Source organism: Leopardus geoffroyi, chromosome C2 (assembly GCF_018350155.1).
Source record: "Leopardus geoffroyi isolate Oge1 chromosome C2, O.geoffroyi_Oge1_pat1.0, whole genome shotgun sequence".
Lineage (NCBI taxonomy): Eukaryota > Metazoa > Chordata > Mammalia > Carnivora > Felidae > Leopardus > Leopardus geoffroyi.
Genome location: NC_059333.1, coordinates 153,579,983 through 153,595,825, shown reverse-complemented (window position 1 = coordinate 153,595,825; position 15,843 = coordinate 153,579,983). Strand labels below are relative to the sequence as shown.

The window sequence follows — 15,843 nt, the reverse complement described above, 5'->3', positions numbered from 1 at the left end:
AGATACTTGTTTTCTGCTGTTTTCCTTATAGCTTTTGAGGAACTTGAAAAAGCCTTGAGTACAGCCCAAAAAACAGAAGAAGCACGGAGAAAAATGAAGACGGAAATGGATGAACAAATAAAAGCTATTGAAAAAGCGAGGGAGGAGGAACGCACCATTCTACAGAACGAATTAAGTCGGGTGAAGCAGGAGGTTGTTGATGTGATGAAAGTAAGAATCATTCTAGGTTGAAACAGGCTACAGCAATTTTGAAACTTAAAGTCTTATGCTTTTCCTACAATTTTTGACTGTAAAGAAGAATTAATTTATGTTTTAGACCTTGACCATTTTGTGAGTTCAGGATATAGGAAAAAAATCACTTTGATAGAGAAAAGAATTTATATCATTGTGGATACACTTTCCAGAGGTAGTCTCTGCATATAATTTCTCTTTGCTGTTTTATAATCTCTTTTAAATTTTTTAACACAAAAAAAGATAGTATGTTATATATACTGTTCTGTGTGTGTGTGTGTATATATATACATATATACACACACACACACACACACACACACACACACACACACTGCTTAATGTGTTCCATATCGTTGACAATTGGTAATGATGCCACATTTGAGGTTTTGGTTTTTGTTATGCTGCATTTGTTTTAAAAAAAATTTTTTTTTTTTAACGTTTATTTATTTTTGAGACAGAGAGAGACAGAGCATGAACGGGGGAGGGGCAGAGAGAGAGGGAGACACAGAACTGGAAGCAGGCTCCAGGCTCTGAGCCATCAGCCCAGAGACTGACACGGGGCTCGAACTCACGGACTGTGAGATCGTGACCTGAGCTGAAGTCGGACGCTTAACCGACTGAGCCACCCAGGCGCCCCTGCTGCATTTGTTTTAAAGACTGCTCAGGATTTCACCGTATGAATGTTTCATAATTTAATCCGTCTTCTGATTTTTTCATTTTCTGGTTTTTTTCATTTTCTGCTGTTGCAGTTGGTGAATATCCTTATCGTATTTGCTCACATGTATGTTTCTTTAGGATAGTTTCCTAGAAGTGGGATATTAGGCAGAGATTATGTGTACTTTCAATTATTGCATAGTTGCTACAAGCTCTGTAGAGGATAGAGGACACTTTATACTCTTGCAAGTGATGCATTACCTCAGAAGGATGGTGTTGCTTTTTTTTTTTTTTTTTTTATCTTTCCAAGATGAGTTAAAAGAAAATGACATTGTAGTTTTAATGTGCTTATCTTTTTATCAGCATGATAAACATTTTTTATTTTGAGAGAGCAGGCATGCACACGTGTGCAAGTGGTGGAGGGTCAGAGAGAGTGGGAGGGAGAATCCCAAGCAGGCTTCTCACTGTCAGCGTGGAGCCTGACGCAGGGCTCGAACTCATGAATTGTGAGATCATGACCTGAGTCAAAATCAAGAGTCAGACGCTTCAGCACAGAGCCTGGAGGCTCTGTGCTCAACTGACTGAGCCACCCAGGCACCCCTGATAAACATGTTTTTATATATTTAAAAGGAATTGGTAGTTTTTTCTCTTTGAGTTGCTTGGTCAACTCTTTAACTCATTTTCCTTTTGGACAGTTGGTCTTACTGATTTGTGTAAGTTTTTTTACGTATAGTAGGAATTAGTTCCTTGACTATACAGTGCATTTATCCAAATAATTTTTTTCTCTCTCTCATTTTAATTGACTTTGTTTATCACTTATTTTTGCTTTGGGATTGGCCTTTTGTTGTTTTGTTGGCCATGTAGAGATTTTTCTATTTGGATTTTTGTTCTGCTTTTAAAAATACATTCTCACTGACATCATTTAAAAATTCTACTTTTTTTATGGCACGTATATGCTTTCATTTTTTATTGTTAAATCTTCGATCCAATTGGAATTTATTTGGTGTAAGGAGTGAGGTAGGGATCCAACTTTGATTTGTTTCCAGGTGACTATAATGCATGTTTTCCTTTTTGACATGATGTACTACTTTATTTCATCCTAAATTGTTGTGCTACATATTGGTCTCTTTCCTGAATTCTCTGTGCTATTCCATTGCTTTTCCTGACTATATGCCAGTATTACACTGTTATAATTACTCTGGTTTTATAATATGTTCTATTATTTGGTAGCCTCCCCTTATTATGCTTATTTTTCAGAAGAGTGCTGGCTATTCTTACATGTTTATTTTGTCCACCGGTCCCCTCCACCCCCATTCTGTTGGTAGTTTTGTTCAGTTACATTAAATTTTTAGATTTATTCAGGGAGGTTTGACCTTTTTGTAAGATTACGTCTTCCTCTCCCAGAAAGAACAAGGCCAGTACTTTCTAATAAATAGTGTATTTACCGGAAAGCTAGATTGGTGCAGCCAGGGCAACTTGACCTCAGTGGAGTGCCCTCTCTGAGAGCATCTTTACTCCCCTCTCCTGCACTTCCCCATCGCCATTGGTGGGGAATATCCCTGCAAGATGTGGAAATGGCGCTTCAACCCTGTAAGAATGACTCCTGCAGCAACAGCTCTCCTTGTCTCAAATGAGTGATACACTCTGTAGGCTTTTCTTTTTAACTATTGAGACTTTGGTCACTTTTGATTTCTGTGGGAAATACGTTTTGATTTTTCCTCTTACACTGTTGTCTTGCTGATTAAATTGTAATAAAGGGTTACTTAGTTGTAGAATACATATTTTGGGAGTTTCACTTTAACTATTTGGCTGACCTTCAGAAACACTCAGAACAAATTGCTAAACTGCAGAAGCTTCATGAAAAGGAGTTGGCCAGAAAAGAGCAGGAACTGACCAAGAAGTTTCAGACCCAAGAAAGGCAATTTCAGGAGCAAATGAAAATAGCTCTCGTAAGTACCCGTTTTGTTTTTGTTATAGGTAAACTTTGTAGCTTTATAGAGTTCTCTCCTCACCCCTAACTTCCAGCTTGAAGTCAGACTACTGGCGGCCTTGACCTTTGAGTGCGTAGAGAGGATAGGATGTAGGCAGGAAAGAGGCTGTCACAGCTTGTTAACTTGGCATTGTGTGAAAATTGTATTAACCAACAAGCTTTCATTAGCCAGTTTGTTTGTGTATCATCCCTCTTACCCTGGGGTAGGGTAGGCTGTGATGGTGGAGAAGTAAAGGGGACGGTCGGCTAATTGAAGCTGTGAACCAGGGACTGTGTAACTTAGGAAGAATGTCTAAAGACTCACCAGATTGAGTGTACCAGAGTTCCAAGCTCAGAGAGTTTTGTCTGAAATGCATTCTATTTTTATTTTATTTTAAGTTTATTTATTTTGAGAGAGAGCGCACTGTGCATGCGCATGCACGGGAAGGACAGAGAGACGGAGAGAGAGAATTCCAAGCAGACTCTGCACTGTTAGCGGGGCTTGTCTCATAAATTGTGAGACCGTGACCTGAGCTGAGGTCAGGAGTCTGATGCTTAACCAACTGAGCTACCCAAGTGCCCCATGAAATGCATTTTAAAGGAGAAAAAATGAAAATGACCCAAGTAGTTTTCATTTTAAGTAGAATGGTTTCAGTAGTAATTTTCAATACACATGATTTTTATTAAAAAAATAAAATAAGAAACCACTGACCGAACTAACCAAAATAATATCCAGAAAAACAAAGATAAGGTTTTTGGGAATAGTATAATTTGAAGGTTTATAACAATTTTTTTTTTCAAATTGTGAAAAGCCTTTTATATAAGTTACCATAAGAAGTATTAATGCCAAAAATGTACTTGATTGTCTTTATGTGAAATTAGTATCCATTAGACAGTGTGTATAATTTAAAAACACTTTTATTTATTTTTTTTTAATGTTTATTTTATTTTTGAGACAGGGAGAGACAGAGCATGAACAGGGGAGGGTCAGAGAGAGGGAGACACAGAATCGGAAGCAGGCTCCAGGCTCTGAGCTGTCAGCACAGAGCCCAACGCGGGGCTCGAACTCTCGGACCGCAAGATTGTGACCTGAGCCGAAGTCGGATGCTCAACCGACTGAGCCACCCAGGCGCCCCTAAAAACACTTTTAGTGCAGAAGGAAGGGAAATAGTATTTGTAATTTTAGTCTTCTTGCTTTCACACATTTGTGTTTTTTCACTCTCATTTGGATCTGGGGCTCTGAGAATTTCCAGCAGCAGTTATTTTTGAACTGAGTCGGGGAGTTCTCTGATCTCTGGGGCGAACAGGCGCATGGATGTACGGTTTTGTTGGCCGAGGTTAGGGGTTTGCTCTACATTCATGAAATGAACGTGTAATGGGCACGTACTTGTATTCTTTCTTGGTCCAGAGAGGATCAACCAATCTATGTATTTAATTAATTATATTATTGCTGTTGTTGTTGTTGTTAAGTACACTCTGTCCCCAATGTGGGGCTTGAACTCATGACCCCAAGATCAAGAGTCGCATGCTCTACTGACCGAGCCAGCCAGGTGCTCTAGTCCAGAAAGGATTTAAGGTAGTTTACAAGAATGCTTAAACTATAATAGGACAGCATACATTTAAAATAGGGGCATGGGGGCGCCTGGGTGGCGCAGTCGGTTAAGCGTCCGACTTCAGCCAGGTCACGATCTCGCGGTCCGTGAGTTCGAGCCCCGCGTCAGGCTCTGGGCTGATGGCTCAGAGCCTGGAGCCTGTTTCCGATTCTGTGTCTCCCTCTCTCTCTGCCCCTCCCCCGTTCATGCTCTGTCTCTCTCTGTCCCAAAAATAAATAAACGTTGAAAAAAAAAAAAAATAAAATAAAATAGGGGCATGAAAATTAAGAACAAAGTGGGCATAAATGAAGCCAGGAATTGTTCTAAAAATTCCTGTCATAAAGATCTGTGTGTTTTCATGCTGGAGTAATTGGCCTTTGGGGACGCTGAGACTTGAACATTGGCCTTGTTAAAAACTGCGTTCCAGGGGCGCCTGGGTGGCTCAGTCGGTTAAGCGGCCGACTTTGGCTCAGGTCATGATCTCGCGGTCCGTGAGTTTGAGCCCCGCGTCGGGCTCTGGGCTGACAGCTCAGAGCCTGGAGCCTGTTTCAGATTCTGTGTCTCCCTCTCTCTCTGACCCTCCCCCGTTCATGCTCTGTCTCTCTCTCTGTCTCAAAAATAAATAAATGTTAAAAAAAAAAAATTAAAAAAAACCAAAACTGTGTTCCAGAACTGATATACTCAGATATAGTCTGAGTAGAGAAAGCAGGATGCAGATACATGTGAAGCACACGCGCGTGCATGCACACACATACGCGGGCGCATTTCCTGCCTTCCACTCCCCTTTCTACCTAGTTCTTCAAAGAAGTTAGCTTTGTGTTGCTAGCCAAAGTTCAACAGGCTACTAAAATGTTCTCTTACTATTATTTTTTTGTGAAGTTTATTTATTTATTTTGAGAGAGAAAGAGAGAACAAGTCAGGGAGGGGCAGAGAGAGAAGGAGAGAATCTCAAGCAGGCTCCATGCTGTCCATGCAGAGGAGGACAGGGGGGTTCAAACTCATTCACCCGGAGATGATGACCTGAGCCGAAACCAAGAGTCGGATGCTCAACTGACCGAGCTACCCAGGCGCCCCTCCTCTTATTTTTATGGGCATAGAGAGATGCATGTAAAATGTAGTTTACATTAGACAGTATAGTATGTTTAAGATGTTAAAAAAAACTTTATAGATTTTTTTAAAGTTTATGTATTTATTTTGAGAGAGGGAGAGAGAGAGGGAGAGAGAGGATATGAGCAGGGGAGGGACAGAGGGAGAGGGAGAGAGAATCCCAAGTTGGCTCTGCAGAGCCCGATGTGGGGATTGAACTCACAAACCATGAGATCATGACCTGAGCTGAAATCAAGAGTCAGACACTTACTACTGAGCCACCCGGGAACCCCTTAAGTGATGTTTTGAAATTGATTAGAAACTAATAGTTTCTTATCAGTCTGCTTGTAATATGGCACAGCATCTTTCCTTAAAGCAACGTTTCACCAGAGTGTAGTGAACTGAAAATATTGCTGCTGGCAACACGATCCCTATGCAGTAGGTATGGATAAAGTATTCTTCAGTGGAATCCAAAGCCACTAAATGTTGAAAGTGCTGTCTAGAGCTTCTCTTTTCCAAACAGTAAACACTTTTTAATAGAAATGTTGATATGTAATAAGGACAAAGAAGAAGCCTTTCAGGATTGATGGGGTGGGTAGAAGAGCTCAGGTAGGCTCTTACAGGTGCTTCCTTGATCTAATCCATTATTCACATGTAATCTTCTGATTTTGATTCGGTTTTCTACCTAGGGTTCCCTAATGAGGTGTTTCTCACAAATTATATAAGCCCACAACCTAGTTCCTTGGCCTGGAGTTGAAATAACCAAACTCTGGAGTACAGAGAAGAGGTAGTGACACTTTCGTGACCCTTCACATCGAGCCGTGTTTTGCAAAACCTTTTAAGTAGTGGAAAAATAGCAGACGTAGTGGGGTTACTGGAACAAAATTTTTCCTATCAATAGTAATTGTGGCAAATGTGGGCCAGACCACACTGGAAAAGCCACAGTGCTTTGTTTCTGCAGACTAGGGCACGGGAAGAGAGAGGTGATGATATTGCCTACCTCACAGGGCTGGTGTGCAGATCTAATGAAACACGTGGTTCCTGTGGAAGTGCCTTGGGAATGCTGAAGATTTATGTGGGTCTAAGGTGGTATTGTTTTTGGCACAGGAAAAAAGTCAATCAGAATATCTGAAGATCACCCAAGAAAAAGAACAGCAAGAATCTTTGGCCCTGGAAGAGTTAGAACTGCAGAAGAAAGCAATCCTCACGGAGAGTGAAAATAAACTTCGGGACCTTCAACAAGAAGCAGAGACTTATAGAACTGTAAGTCTAAGTAATGTTCCGGTTCCAGAGTTGTGGAATTATCTGCAGGGGGAAACTGTTGTCATCCCTCCAATCAATATGGAGTTGTCGAGAGCTTTTGTTTTACTGGGTGAGATTCACATGTACACGCACCTCATTTTTAGATAATCAGAGCTTTTCCGGGAGTGGTTTTAGTGTTCGCTGCATGCTGCTGCTGACTCTGCCTTTCACTGGCTGCGTCTGGCCGTGTTTCTGTCAGCCACTCACTCTGATTCTCTGCACTCAGGCTCTGTGGCATCTCTGTTCCGTTGCTTACTTGCCCTTGACCTTTAGGAAGTCGCCTCACTTTGCAGGCAGCACTTGCTCTGGCACCTTCCTGCCGTGCTGTGTCCATCTCCTGCTATGTCCTGGACCTAATTCATTCTCTGTTTACATCACAGTATAGGGACCCCAGTGCCCTGCTTTTAAAACATTTAAGTTCTGGGGGTGCCTGGGTGGCTCAGTTGGTTAAGTGTCCGACTTTGCTCAGGTCATGATCTTGCAGTTCGTGGGTTTGAGCCCTGCTTTGGGCTCTGCACTGACAGCACGGAGCTTGCTTGGGATTCCCTCCACCTGTCCCACCCCTCCTCTGCTTGCTCCCTCTCTGTGTCTCAAAATAAACAAACATTTGGGGCGCCTGGGTGGCTCAGTCGGTTATGCGTCCGACTTCCGCTCAGGTCCTGATCTCGCGAGGTTCGTGGGTTCGAGCCCCGCATCAGGCTCTGTGCTGACAGCTCGGAGCCTGGAGCCTGCTTCGGGTTCTGTGTCTCCCGGTCTCTGCCCCTTCCCCAGCTCGCGCGCTCTCTCTCTCTCTCTCTCTCTCAAAAATAAATAAACATTAAAAAAATTTAAAAAACCAAACAATCATAGTCCATGCCTGGATGGTTGGACTGTGGAATATTTATTTATAAAACATTTAAGTTTTTCCTGGTTTTCCCATGTTAAACATAGTCCTATAGTCAATAAATTTATAGATATGTCCCCGGATGCACATTTTTAAGGCCCTCTGGCTCTTCCCACGGTAGTATATAAAACGTATGACCTGTTTTAAATAAACTGACACGTTATTTAGATTTTTTGCTTTGGTTTAGACAGTGAAAGAGTCACACTTTTTTCCCATAGTTCTAAACTGTGCCTTAATTTCCCATTTCCAACATTGATGTAAGGTGGCATGGTAGAAGGGAATTGATACTCAGGAGGCCTGGATTTTTCCACTTGCTAGCTTTGTAAATTAATTATACCTTAATATCTTCACCTGTCACATGGAGACTTGGATGTGGTAATTCCTTAGGACCTTTCCAGCTGTGACATTGCATGGCTCTGTCTTGGCTCTTTTTCCTTTAGAATCAAGATTGATATTCTCATGAGCTAAGAGTTATCTTCAGTAAAATTTGTATAAGTTCCTTCTTTTTGCAAAACATCTTGTAAATAATCATTTTTGAGGTGGAAAAACCAGATACATTATTTATTTTCCAGAATTAAATTATGAAAGTAATAGAAAACTGATGTAGGCCTTAAGAAAACACATGGAAAAAAATTTCCTACCAAAAGTCACTGTTATCTTCTTTATGATTTATTTCTTTTTGACTATCCATTCAGAATATTCTTGAAAATATAGGTGGTTGAAGTAATTACCCAGGGAGGGAGAAAGAATTTGGAACCTTAAGTTGTATTAAAATAGAAAATCTTTTCTTTGTTACATGATTCCTTTAGGAATTGGGCACAGATTATTTGTGCTTTCTAGTGTTTGGCATGATACGTAGAGTTATTTTTCTAAGTTTTAATCTTTAAACAGGTGTGGACATTATGTCATGTGTATCATTGCTAATAAATAAGTCTGTACTTTAATAAAAATACATCTGTTTTTCTTAACAGAGAATTCTTGAATTGGAAAGTTCTTTGGAAAAAAGCTTGCAAGAAAGCAAAAATCAATCAGAAGATTTAGCTATCCATTTGGAAGCTGAAAAAAATAAGCACGATAAAGAACTGACAATCATGGTTGAAAAACACAAGACAGAATTGGAAAGCCTGCGGCATCAGCAGGATACTCTTTGGGCTGAAAAACTCCAAGTCTTAAAGCAACAGCATCAGGCCGAAATGGCAAAAGTTAGAGAAAAGCACGAACAAGAGAAAGAAACATTGTTGAAAGACAAAGAGAGTCTCTTCCAGGCCCACATAGAAGAGATGAATGAAAAGACTTTAGAAAAGCTTGATGTGAAGCAAACAGAACTGGAGTCACTGTCTTCTGAGCTGGCGGAAGCGTTGAAAGCCCGTGACAAGCTAGAAGAGGAGCTTTCGGTACTAAAGGATCAAGCAGATAAAAGAAAGCAGGAACTAGAGGCCAAGCTGGACGAACAGAAAAGTCATCACGAGCAGCAAGTCAACAGCATCATTGAAGAACAAGAGAGGTCTATGCAGAGAAGCGAGAAGGCATTAAAAGATGAAATTAATCAGCTGGGGCTTCTTCTGAAGGAAAAGGACAGGCATCTGAACGAGCATCAGGCTCGTGTGGAGAACTTGGAGGCCGATATTAAGAGGTCCAAAGAGGAACTCCAGCAGGCATCGGCTAAGCTGGCTCTTTTTCAGTCACAGCAGAGTGCCACGCACGAGCAGGCTGCAGCGTCCGAGGCGCGCTTGGCTCAGCTGCGGGAGGAGTTGTTGGCCTTGGAAACGGAAAGAGCTCTCCTCGCGAAACAGGCAGCCGAAGTTGAAGCGCAGAAGAATGATGTTTGCTCCGAGTTAGACGCTCACAAAGTCCAGGTGCGGGACTTAGCGCAGCAACTTGAAAAGCAGAAAAGTGAAATGGAGGAAAAAGTGCAATCTTTAACCCAACTCTATGAGGCCCAGCTTAGAGATAGTAACACAGAACAGGCTCAGACAAAGCAAATCTTGATAGAAAAGGAAAATGTAATTTTACAAATGAGAGAAGGGCAGAGCCAAGAAATCGAAACTCTCAAACAGAAATTATCAGCCAAGGAGGACGATATTAGTATTTTACATGAGGAATATGAAGCCAAATTCAAAAATCAAGAAGAGAAGATGGAAAAAATTAAGCAGAAAGCAAAGGAGATGCAAGAAACGTTAAAGAAGAAATGGCTGGATCAGGAAGCCAAACTTAAAAAAGAGCTTGAAAATACCGTTCTAGAGCTGAGTCAGAAAGAAAAACAGTTCAATGCCAAAATTTTGGAAATGGCACAGGCAAACTCCGCTGGAATCAGCGATGCAGTGTCGAGACTGGAAGCAAACCAAAAGGAGCAAATAGAAAGTCTCACCGAGGTACATAGACGAGAGCTCAGCGATGTGGTATCCGGCTGGGAAAAGAAACTTAACCAGCAAGCGGAAGAACTTCAGGAAAAACATGAAGTCCAATTACAGGAAAAAGAACGAGAGGTAGCAGAACTGAGGCAAAGGGTCCTCCGATCCGGCTGTGAAAAAGAAGAGGCGAGCAAGGAGCTGGTGTGGCTGAAGGAAGAAGGCGCTAGGCAGGACACGGTATTAAAGGAACTACAGGAACAGCTGCACCAGAAGTCTGCTCACATGGATGCTCTCTCACAAGATGAAGCTAAGCTAAGGGCACAACTTGAAAAGCTGGAGGTTGACTTGACTCGTTCTCTGCAGGAAAATACTTCTCTTCAAGAGCGCATAGTTGAGCTGGAGAAACTGGCAGGGGAAGAGAAGCGGAAGGTTTCTGAGTTGACTGACAAGTTGAGAGCCACGGATGAGGAATTCCAGAGTCTGAAGTCTTTGCATGAAAGAAGCGAGAAAAGCCTAGAAGACAAAAGCTCGGAATTCAAGAAACTGTCTCAGGAAGTAGCAGTTCAGCTGGGTATTTACTCTAGGAAAACCGAAGCCTTGTTACAAGCTAAAACAGATGAGCTGATCAACCAGAGTAGCAGTAAAATGAATGCCATTCTCTCTAGAATTTCCCGCTGTCAACACCACACGACAAAAGTGAAGGAGGCACTACTGGTTAAAACTTGCAAGGCTTCTGAGTTAGAAGCGCAGCTTAGACAGCTAACAGAAGAGCAGAACGCACTAAATAGTTCTTTTCAACAAGCTACCCATCAATTAGAAGAAAAAGAAAGTCAAATTAAGAGCATGAAGGCTGACATTGAAGGTCTCGTGATGGAAAAAGAAGCCTTGCAGAAGGAAGGAGGCAGTCAGCAGCAGGCTGCCTCTGAAAAGGAGTCTTGTATCACGCAGTTGAAGAAAGAGTTATCTGAAAACATCAATGCTGTCACCCTGATGAGAGAAGAGCTCAGGGAAAAGAAATCTGAGATCGGCAGTCTTAGCAAACAGCTGATCGATCTGAACACTCAGCTTCAGAACAGCATCAGCGCAACGGAAAAAGAAGCGGCCGTTGCGTCACTGAGGAAGCAATACGACGAACAGCAACGTGACTTGCTGGACCAGGTGCAAAACTTATCCTTGAACGCTGAAACTCTGAGTAAGGAGAAAACCTCTGCTCTCGCACAGGTAGATCACTTGTCCGGCAAACTGTCCGAGTGGAAGAAGAGAGCACAGTCAAAATTCATACAGTATCAAAATACTATCAAAGAACTGCAGATGCAGCTCGAGTCAAAAGCCAAGGAAGCCAGCGACGCGGCCGAGCAGGTAAACTTATCGAAGGCGGACCCTGATCGGCAGAACGGAAGGTTTGGATGTTCCAAGGGCGAAATGGAAGGTAAGAGCAAGCTGGAGCAAGAGGAGCGTAATTTAGAGAGCGAGTTAGAAACCCAGAAGGCGAGAGTTGTGGAGTTAGAGGAGCGTCTGGCTCGGAAGACAGCTGAAACTGAGTCCCTGAATGAAGCTCTTAACAAACACAGTCGGCAAAAGGACGCCGAACGGGAAGAGATGCTTCGTGAGCTTCAGCACACGCAAGGGTCAGGAGAAGAAAAGGACAGCAGGGTTCAAGAAGCTGAAGAAAAAGTCTTGCGACTCGAAAGGCAAGTGTCTTCTATGACGTCCGCACTCGAAACCAAGGAGAAAGAATTGGAGCACGCAAATGCAAGCGTCAAGGGCAGAGAAGAGGAGCTGAGGGCCCTGGAAGACAGGCTTGAGCTGGAGGGTGCCGCGAAACTGGCAGAACTGAAGAAAAAAGCCGAGCAAAAAATTGCTGCCATCAAGAAGCAGTTGTTGTCTCAAATGGAGGAGAAAGAGCGGCAATATAAAAAAGATGCAGAAGGCCATCTGGGGGAGCTAAACGCAAAGCTTCAGGAGAGAGAGCGAGAAATTCAGGCCTTGGAAGCAAAACTGAAGTCGGTGGAAGGTTCACCACGGCCAGAAGCACCGGTTGTACCCAGGTCAGCAAAAACCGCGGCAGCCTGGGCTGAGCACGAAGAGGCAGATCTCCAAGGCTGTCTGCAGGAGGGACGTGAAGAGAAGCTCAGCGCTTTGCAAAGAAGTCTAATGGAAAGAGAAGAGCTGTTGCAGAGGCCAGAGCAGGACAAAGAAGAGACGGTTTCTTCTCCTTCTGAAATGCAGTGCAGCTACCGGGAGCTCCTAATCAAGCTAGAACACGCCGACGCAAAGCAGCGTGAGGACCAGGTTGTGATAAGTCGTCTTCGAGAAGAACTTGAAGAGAAAAGCAAGAGATGTTCCTTGATAGCATCCCAGCACGTGGAGGAAGACGGGGGTAAAAATAACACAGGGGCGAAGCAACACTGGGAAAACGTGGTTGATGACGTCCAGAAGGTTCTCCGGGAGAAGGAACTGACCTGTCAGATCTTGGAGCAAAAGATAACAGAGCTGGATTCCTGCTTAGCAAGAGAGAGGGAAGGGCACAGGCTGGAAATGGAAGACTTGACCTCAAAACTTGAAAAATTGCAGGCTTTACAACAGCAGACGGAGGGAGCAGCTAAACCCACAGAAGCCTGGGGAGGAAGTGCTGCAGAAAAGTCCACGTCGTGTGTCGTGCAACCCACGTCGCCTGCTGACACGGAGGCCCAGCACAATGACCTGGAACTTCAGTTAGCAGGGGCAGAGCAGGAGAAGGAGAAGCTGGGCAAGGAGATCGTCAGGTTGCAGAAAGATCTCCGAACGTTACGGAAGGAGCATCAGCAAGAATTGGATATCGTGAAGAGAGAATATGAACAAGAAATGGAAGAGAAAATCAAGTGAGTTTTTCAGCGTGAATGTTTATAAGACAGTCCTCCTTAACTCACTCCCTTTTGTCGTGCCAAATACACTTAAATTTCACCAACGCAAACTATGAAACATAAATCGAGTAAGTTAAATGCTGAGGAGAAGTAAAAACAATTTAAGGCAAGAGGCGGTGTTATTTCATGTCCGTTTAAAGGGGGAAAACCATTTTTTGCCTGGAAGATTATGCTTATTAGGTATATATCCCAGCAAATACTCTTCTCATTTTATTTTTAGTATTCGCATTATTATACAACATAGATGTGTATGACGAAAATTTTGTTTTTGATATTTTTAATGTTTATTTATTTTTGAGAAAGAGAGACAGAGCGCGAGCCGGGGAGGGGAAGAGAGAGAGGGAGACACGGAATCCGAGGCAGGCTCCAGGCTCTGAGCTGTCAGCACAGAGCCCGAGGTGGGGCTCGAACCCATCAACCGCGAGATCGTGACCTGAGCCGAAGTCGGACGCTTACCCTTATCCGCCTAAGCCACCTAGGCGCCCCAGTGTGTGATGAAAGTTTTAAGTGGAAAAGAAAAATTCTTAAATCCCCAGGACATTGTCTAGAGATAATCCTAGTTTACTATCCTCCCAGGAGTTTTCTGTTTCTGGACGTGTGTGCATGCCCACACACACACACACACACCACACACACACACCACACACACACACACACACACACGCATGTGCGCCCTTAAACCTGTTTTTATACTAGCGAGATCTTGTTACGTGCACCATCTCCTGAAGATTAGGTGACTCTTTACAGCTTGTTTTGTGTTTGACAGCTGTTAGCTCTTTATATTTTTGTTACGCAGACAGGAGCAGGAAGATCTCGAGCTGAAGCACAGTTCTACGCTAAAACAGCTGATGAGGGAGTTCCACACGCAGCTGGCCCAAAAGGAACAGGAGCTGGAAATGACCATAAAAGAAACCATCGGTAAGTCCTATTTTAGAGTCCGTAAAGAACAAGTCGGAATCAGCAGAGACGATTTGTAATTTAAGCTTACTGTTTTCACACTGTGCTAAGTGCCTGAAGTAATTAAACTGGAGAAAAAAAGTGATTCCTACCCAAGAAAGTTCTCTAACGGGAACGTGAGCCGCCTGGCAGCGGCTCGCCTTTAGGAGAGGAGGAGCCGGTGAGAGGACCTGGAACATTAGCTACTTAGTTGCCTCCTAAAGACGTTTCTGCTCTGGGAGAGGGGACACGTGACCAACTGGTTTTTAGCAAATTTGATTGGGAACTGAAATTGGGAGATAGATATTAATTCTTCCTTAATGTGTTTTCTTGTTTGTGTGCCCATTTTTTGTATCTTAGATAAAGCCCAGGAAGTGGAAGCCGAACTTTTGGAAAGTCATCAAGAAGAGACAAATCAGTTATATAAAAAAATTGCAGAGAAGGAAGATGATTTACAAAGAACAGCCAAAAGATATGAAGAAATCCTTGATGTACTTGATTTTCTTTCTCTTTTTTGAAATTCAGCTATAATAGATTTCATGGTGGCGCTAAAGATTGGGCTGTCAGATGTCCTGTTTGTCTAGTGTCGAGGCTCAGTATGACCCAAATTTGATATTGGCACCCTATGCAGCTTCATAAGGAGTCTGACTGATTTCTGCCGGGATCATAGTGCCCTGATCAGATTCTGCTAACCCGGCAGCTCAGTCCACTTGGCAGGTGTGGAAGCAACAGTGAGTCACCACACGTGGGGAGATGGGCTCTCTTCTCCTCTTTCTCTCGGAGTCAGACTGAGTTGTAAGAGAACCAGGCTAAGAATCGAGAGCTTGTGCTTGGGCCGAGTCTCGGTAATGGGACAGTTAGCGTGTGCATGAGCGTGGCCACCCAGCTGGGATCTTTCCAGGAGGGCCATCCCCAACCAATTTGCATAGTTTTTATTGCTCTCAAGGGAGAAAAAAGATGGGGGAAGAATGGAGCGCATCAGCTAAATCTTTTATATTTAGTGGAAGGTTGGTGGAGTGTACCTATTCTGCCTGTGGTGGATTGGCATGGCCATTTTTGTGTGTCAAAATAAGCCGTGAATGCCAGTGAGTATTTTGGACTCCAGAAATTTTTCAAGTGAAACACAATGTAAATCATGCTCTGTTGGGATGTAGGTTCCTTAGTTACTCCAAGCCTTATTTCACTCTATGCCAGGAACCGTTTGGTGTTTAAGAATCCATAAATCAGAGAATCATGCCTCAGCTGACTATGGCAGCAAGGGAAGTCTGAGCCAGGAACAGAGTGTAATAATAATTATTTTAAATGCAATTGAAAAGGCTGAAATTCCAGGAAAGGCACATGCATAGAAATGCCACCTTTGTGTAATTTTTGAACTTTAGATCTCATGATGAAAAGGTTTGAATAATTTCACGTTTTCTTACACTTCCATAGAGTATAAATGTGAAAAGCTTTAAAAGACACTATTGTTTCTTGAATGCTTAGAGAATGTTGGAATTGGAAGATACATTACAGCTAGTTTAGTTTCTTTTTATTTTTTTCTTTTCTTTTGTTTCCTTTTACTTGCTTTTTTTTTTTTTTTTTTTTTTTTTTTGCAGAAGGGAAAGCAAATTCAGCACAGTTAAATGATTTCCCTAAAGCTTCAGAATGAGTGGGAGAGCACTGACCCTTCATTAGCTTCATGTATTTGTGAAGACTTCTCTCTAAGAAAGGAATTTGGGGGAGGGCAGTAGTTACTTATCATGGATAAGTAAGTCAGTGAGCTTCGTTTGCAGGGGACGAACGGTGTCATAGCTAGAATGTTCCCTCTTGTGAACCACTTCTCTGTCTCTGGATGTATGGGGTAGCAGACGAAAGACTTTCTAGGGTCACAACAGACCTCTGTAGGTAGAGGGGTGAGGAAACAGGAGGCAGGTAACAGTAAGTCCCTCCTTGA

General features: G+C 42.8%; 1 protein-coding gene across 15 annotated transcripts in view; it reads left to right on the top strand.

Annotated features, from left to right (window-relative positions):
• The window catches only part of GOLGA4 (golgin A4), a 128,541-nt gene that overhangs the window by 70,651 nt on the left and 42,047 nt on the right, over nt 1-15,843 (top strand). For all 15 annotated transcript variants that reach the window (XM_045436586.1, XM_045436582.1, XM_045436588.1 and 12 more), the window contains 6 exons: nt 32-210; nt 2,709-2,837; nt 6,643-6,798; nt 8,692-12,932; nt 13,771-13,892; nt 14,271-14,401. In XM_045436586.1, the coding sequence (XP_045292542.1) occupies nt 32-210; nt 2,709-2,837; nt 6,643-6,798; nt 8,692-12,932; nt 13,771-13,892; nt 14,271-14,401 (4,958 nt within the window). The remainder of the gene's footprint in view (nt 1-31; nt 211-2,708; nt 2,838-6,642; nt 6,799-8,691; nt 12,933-13,770; nt 13,893-14,270; nt 14,402-15,843) is intronic.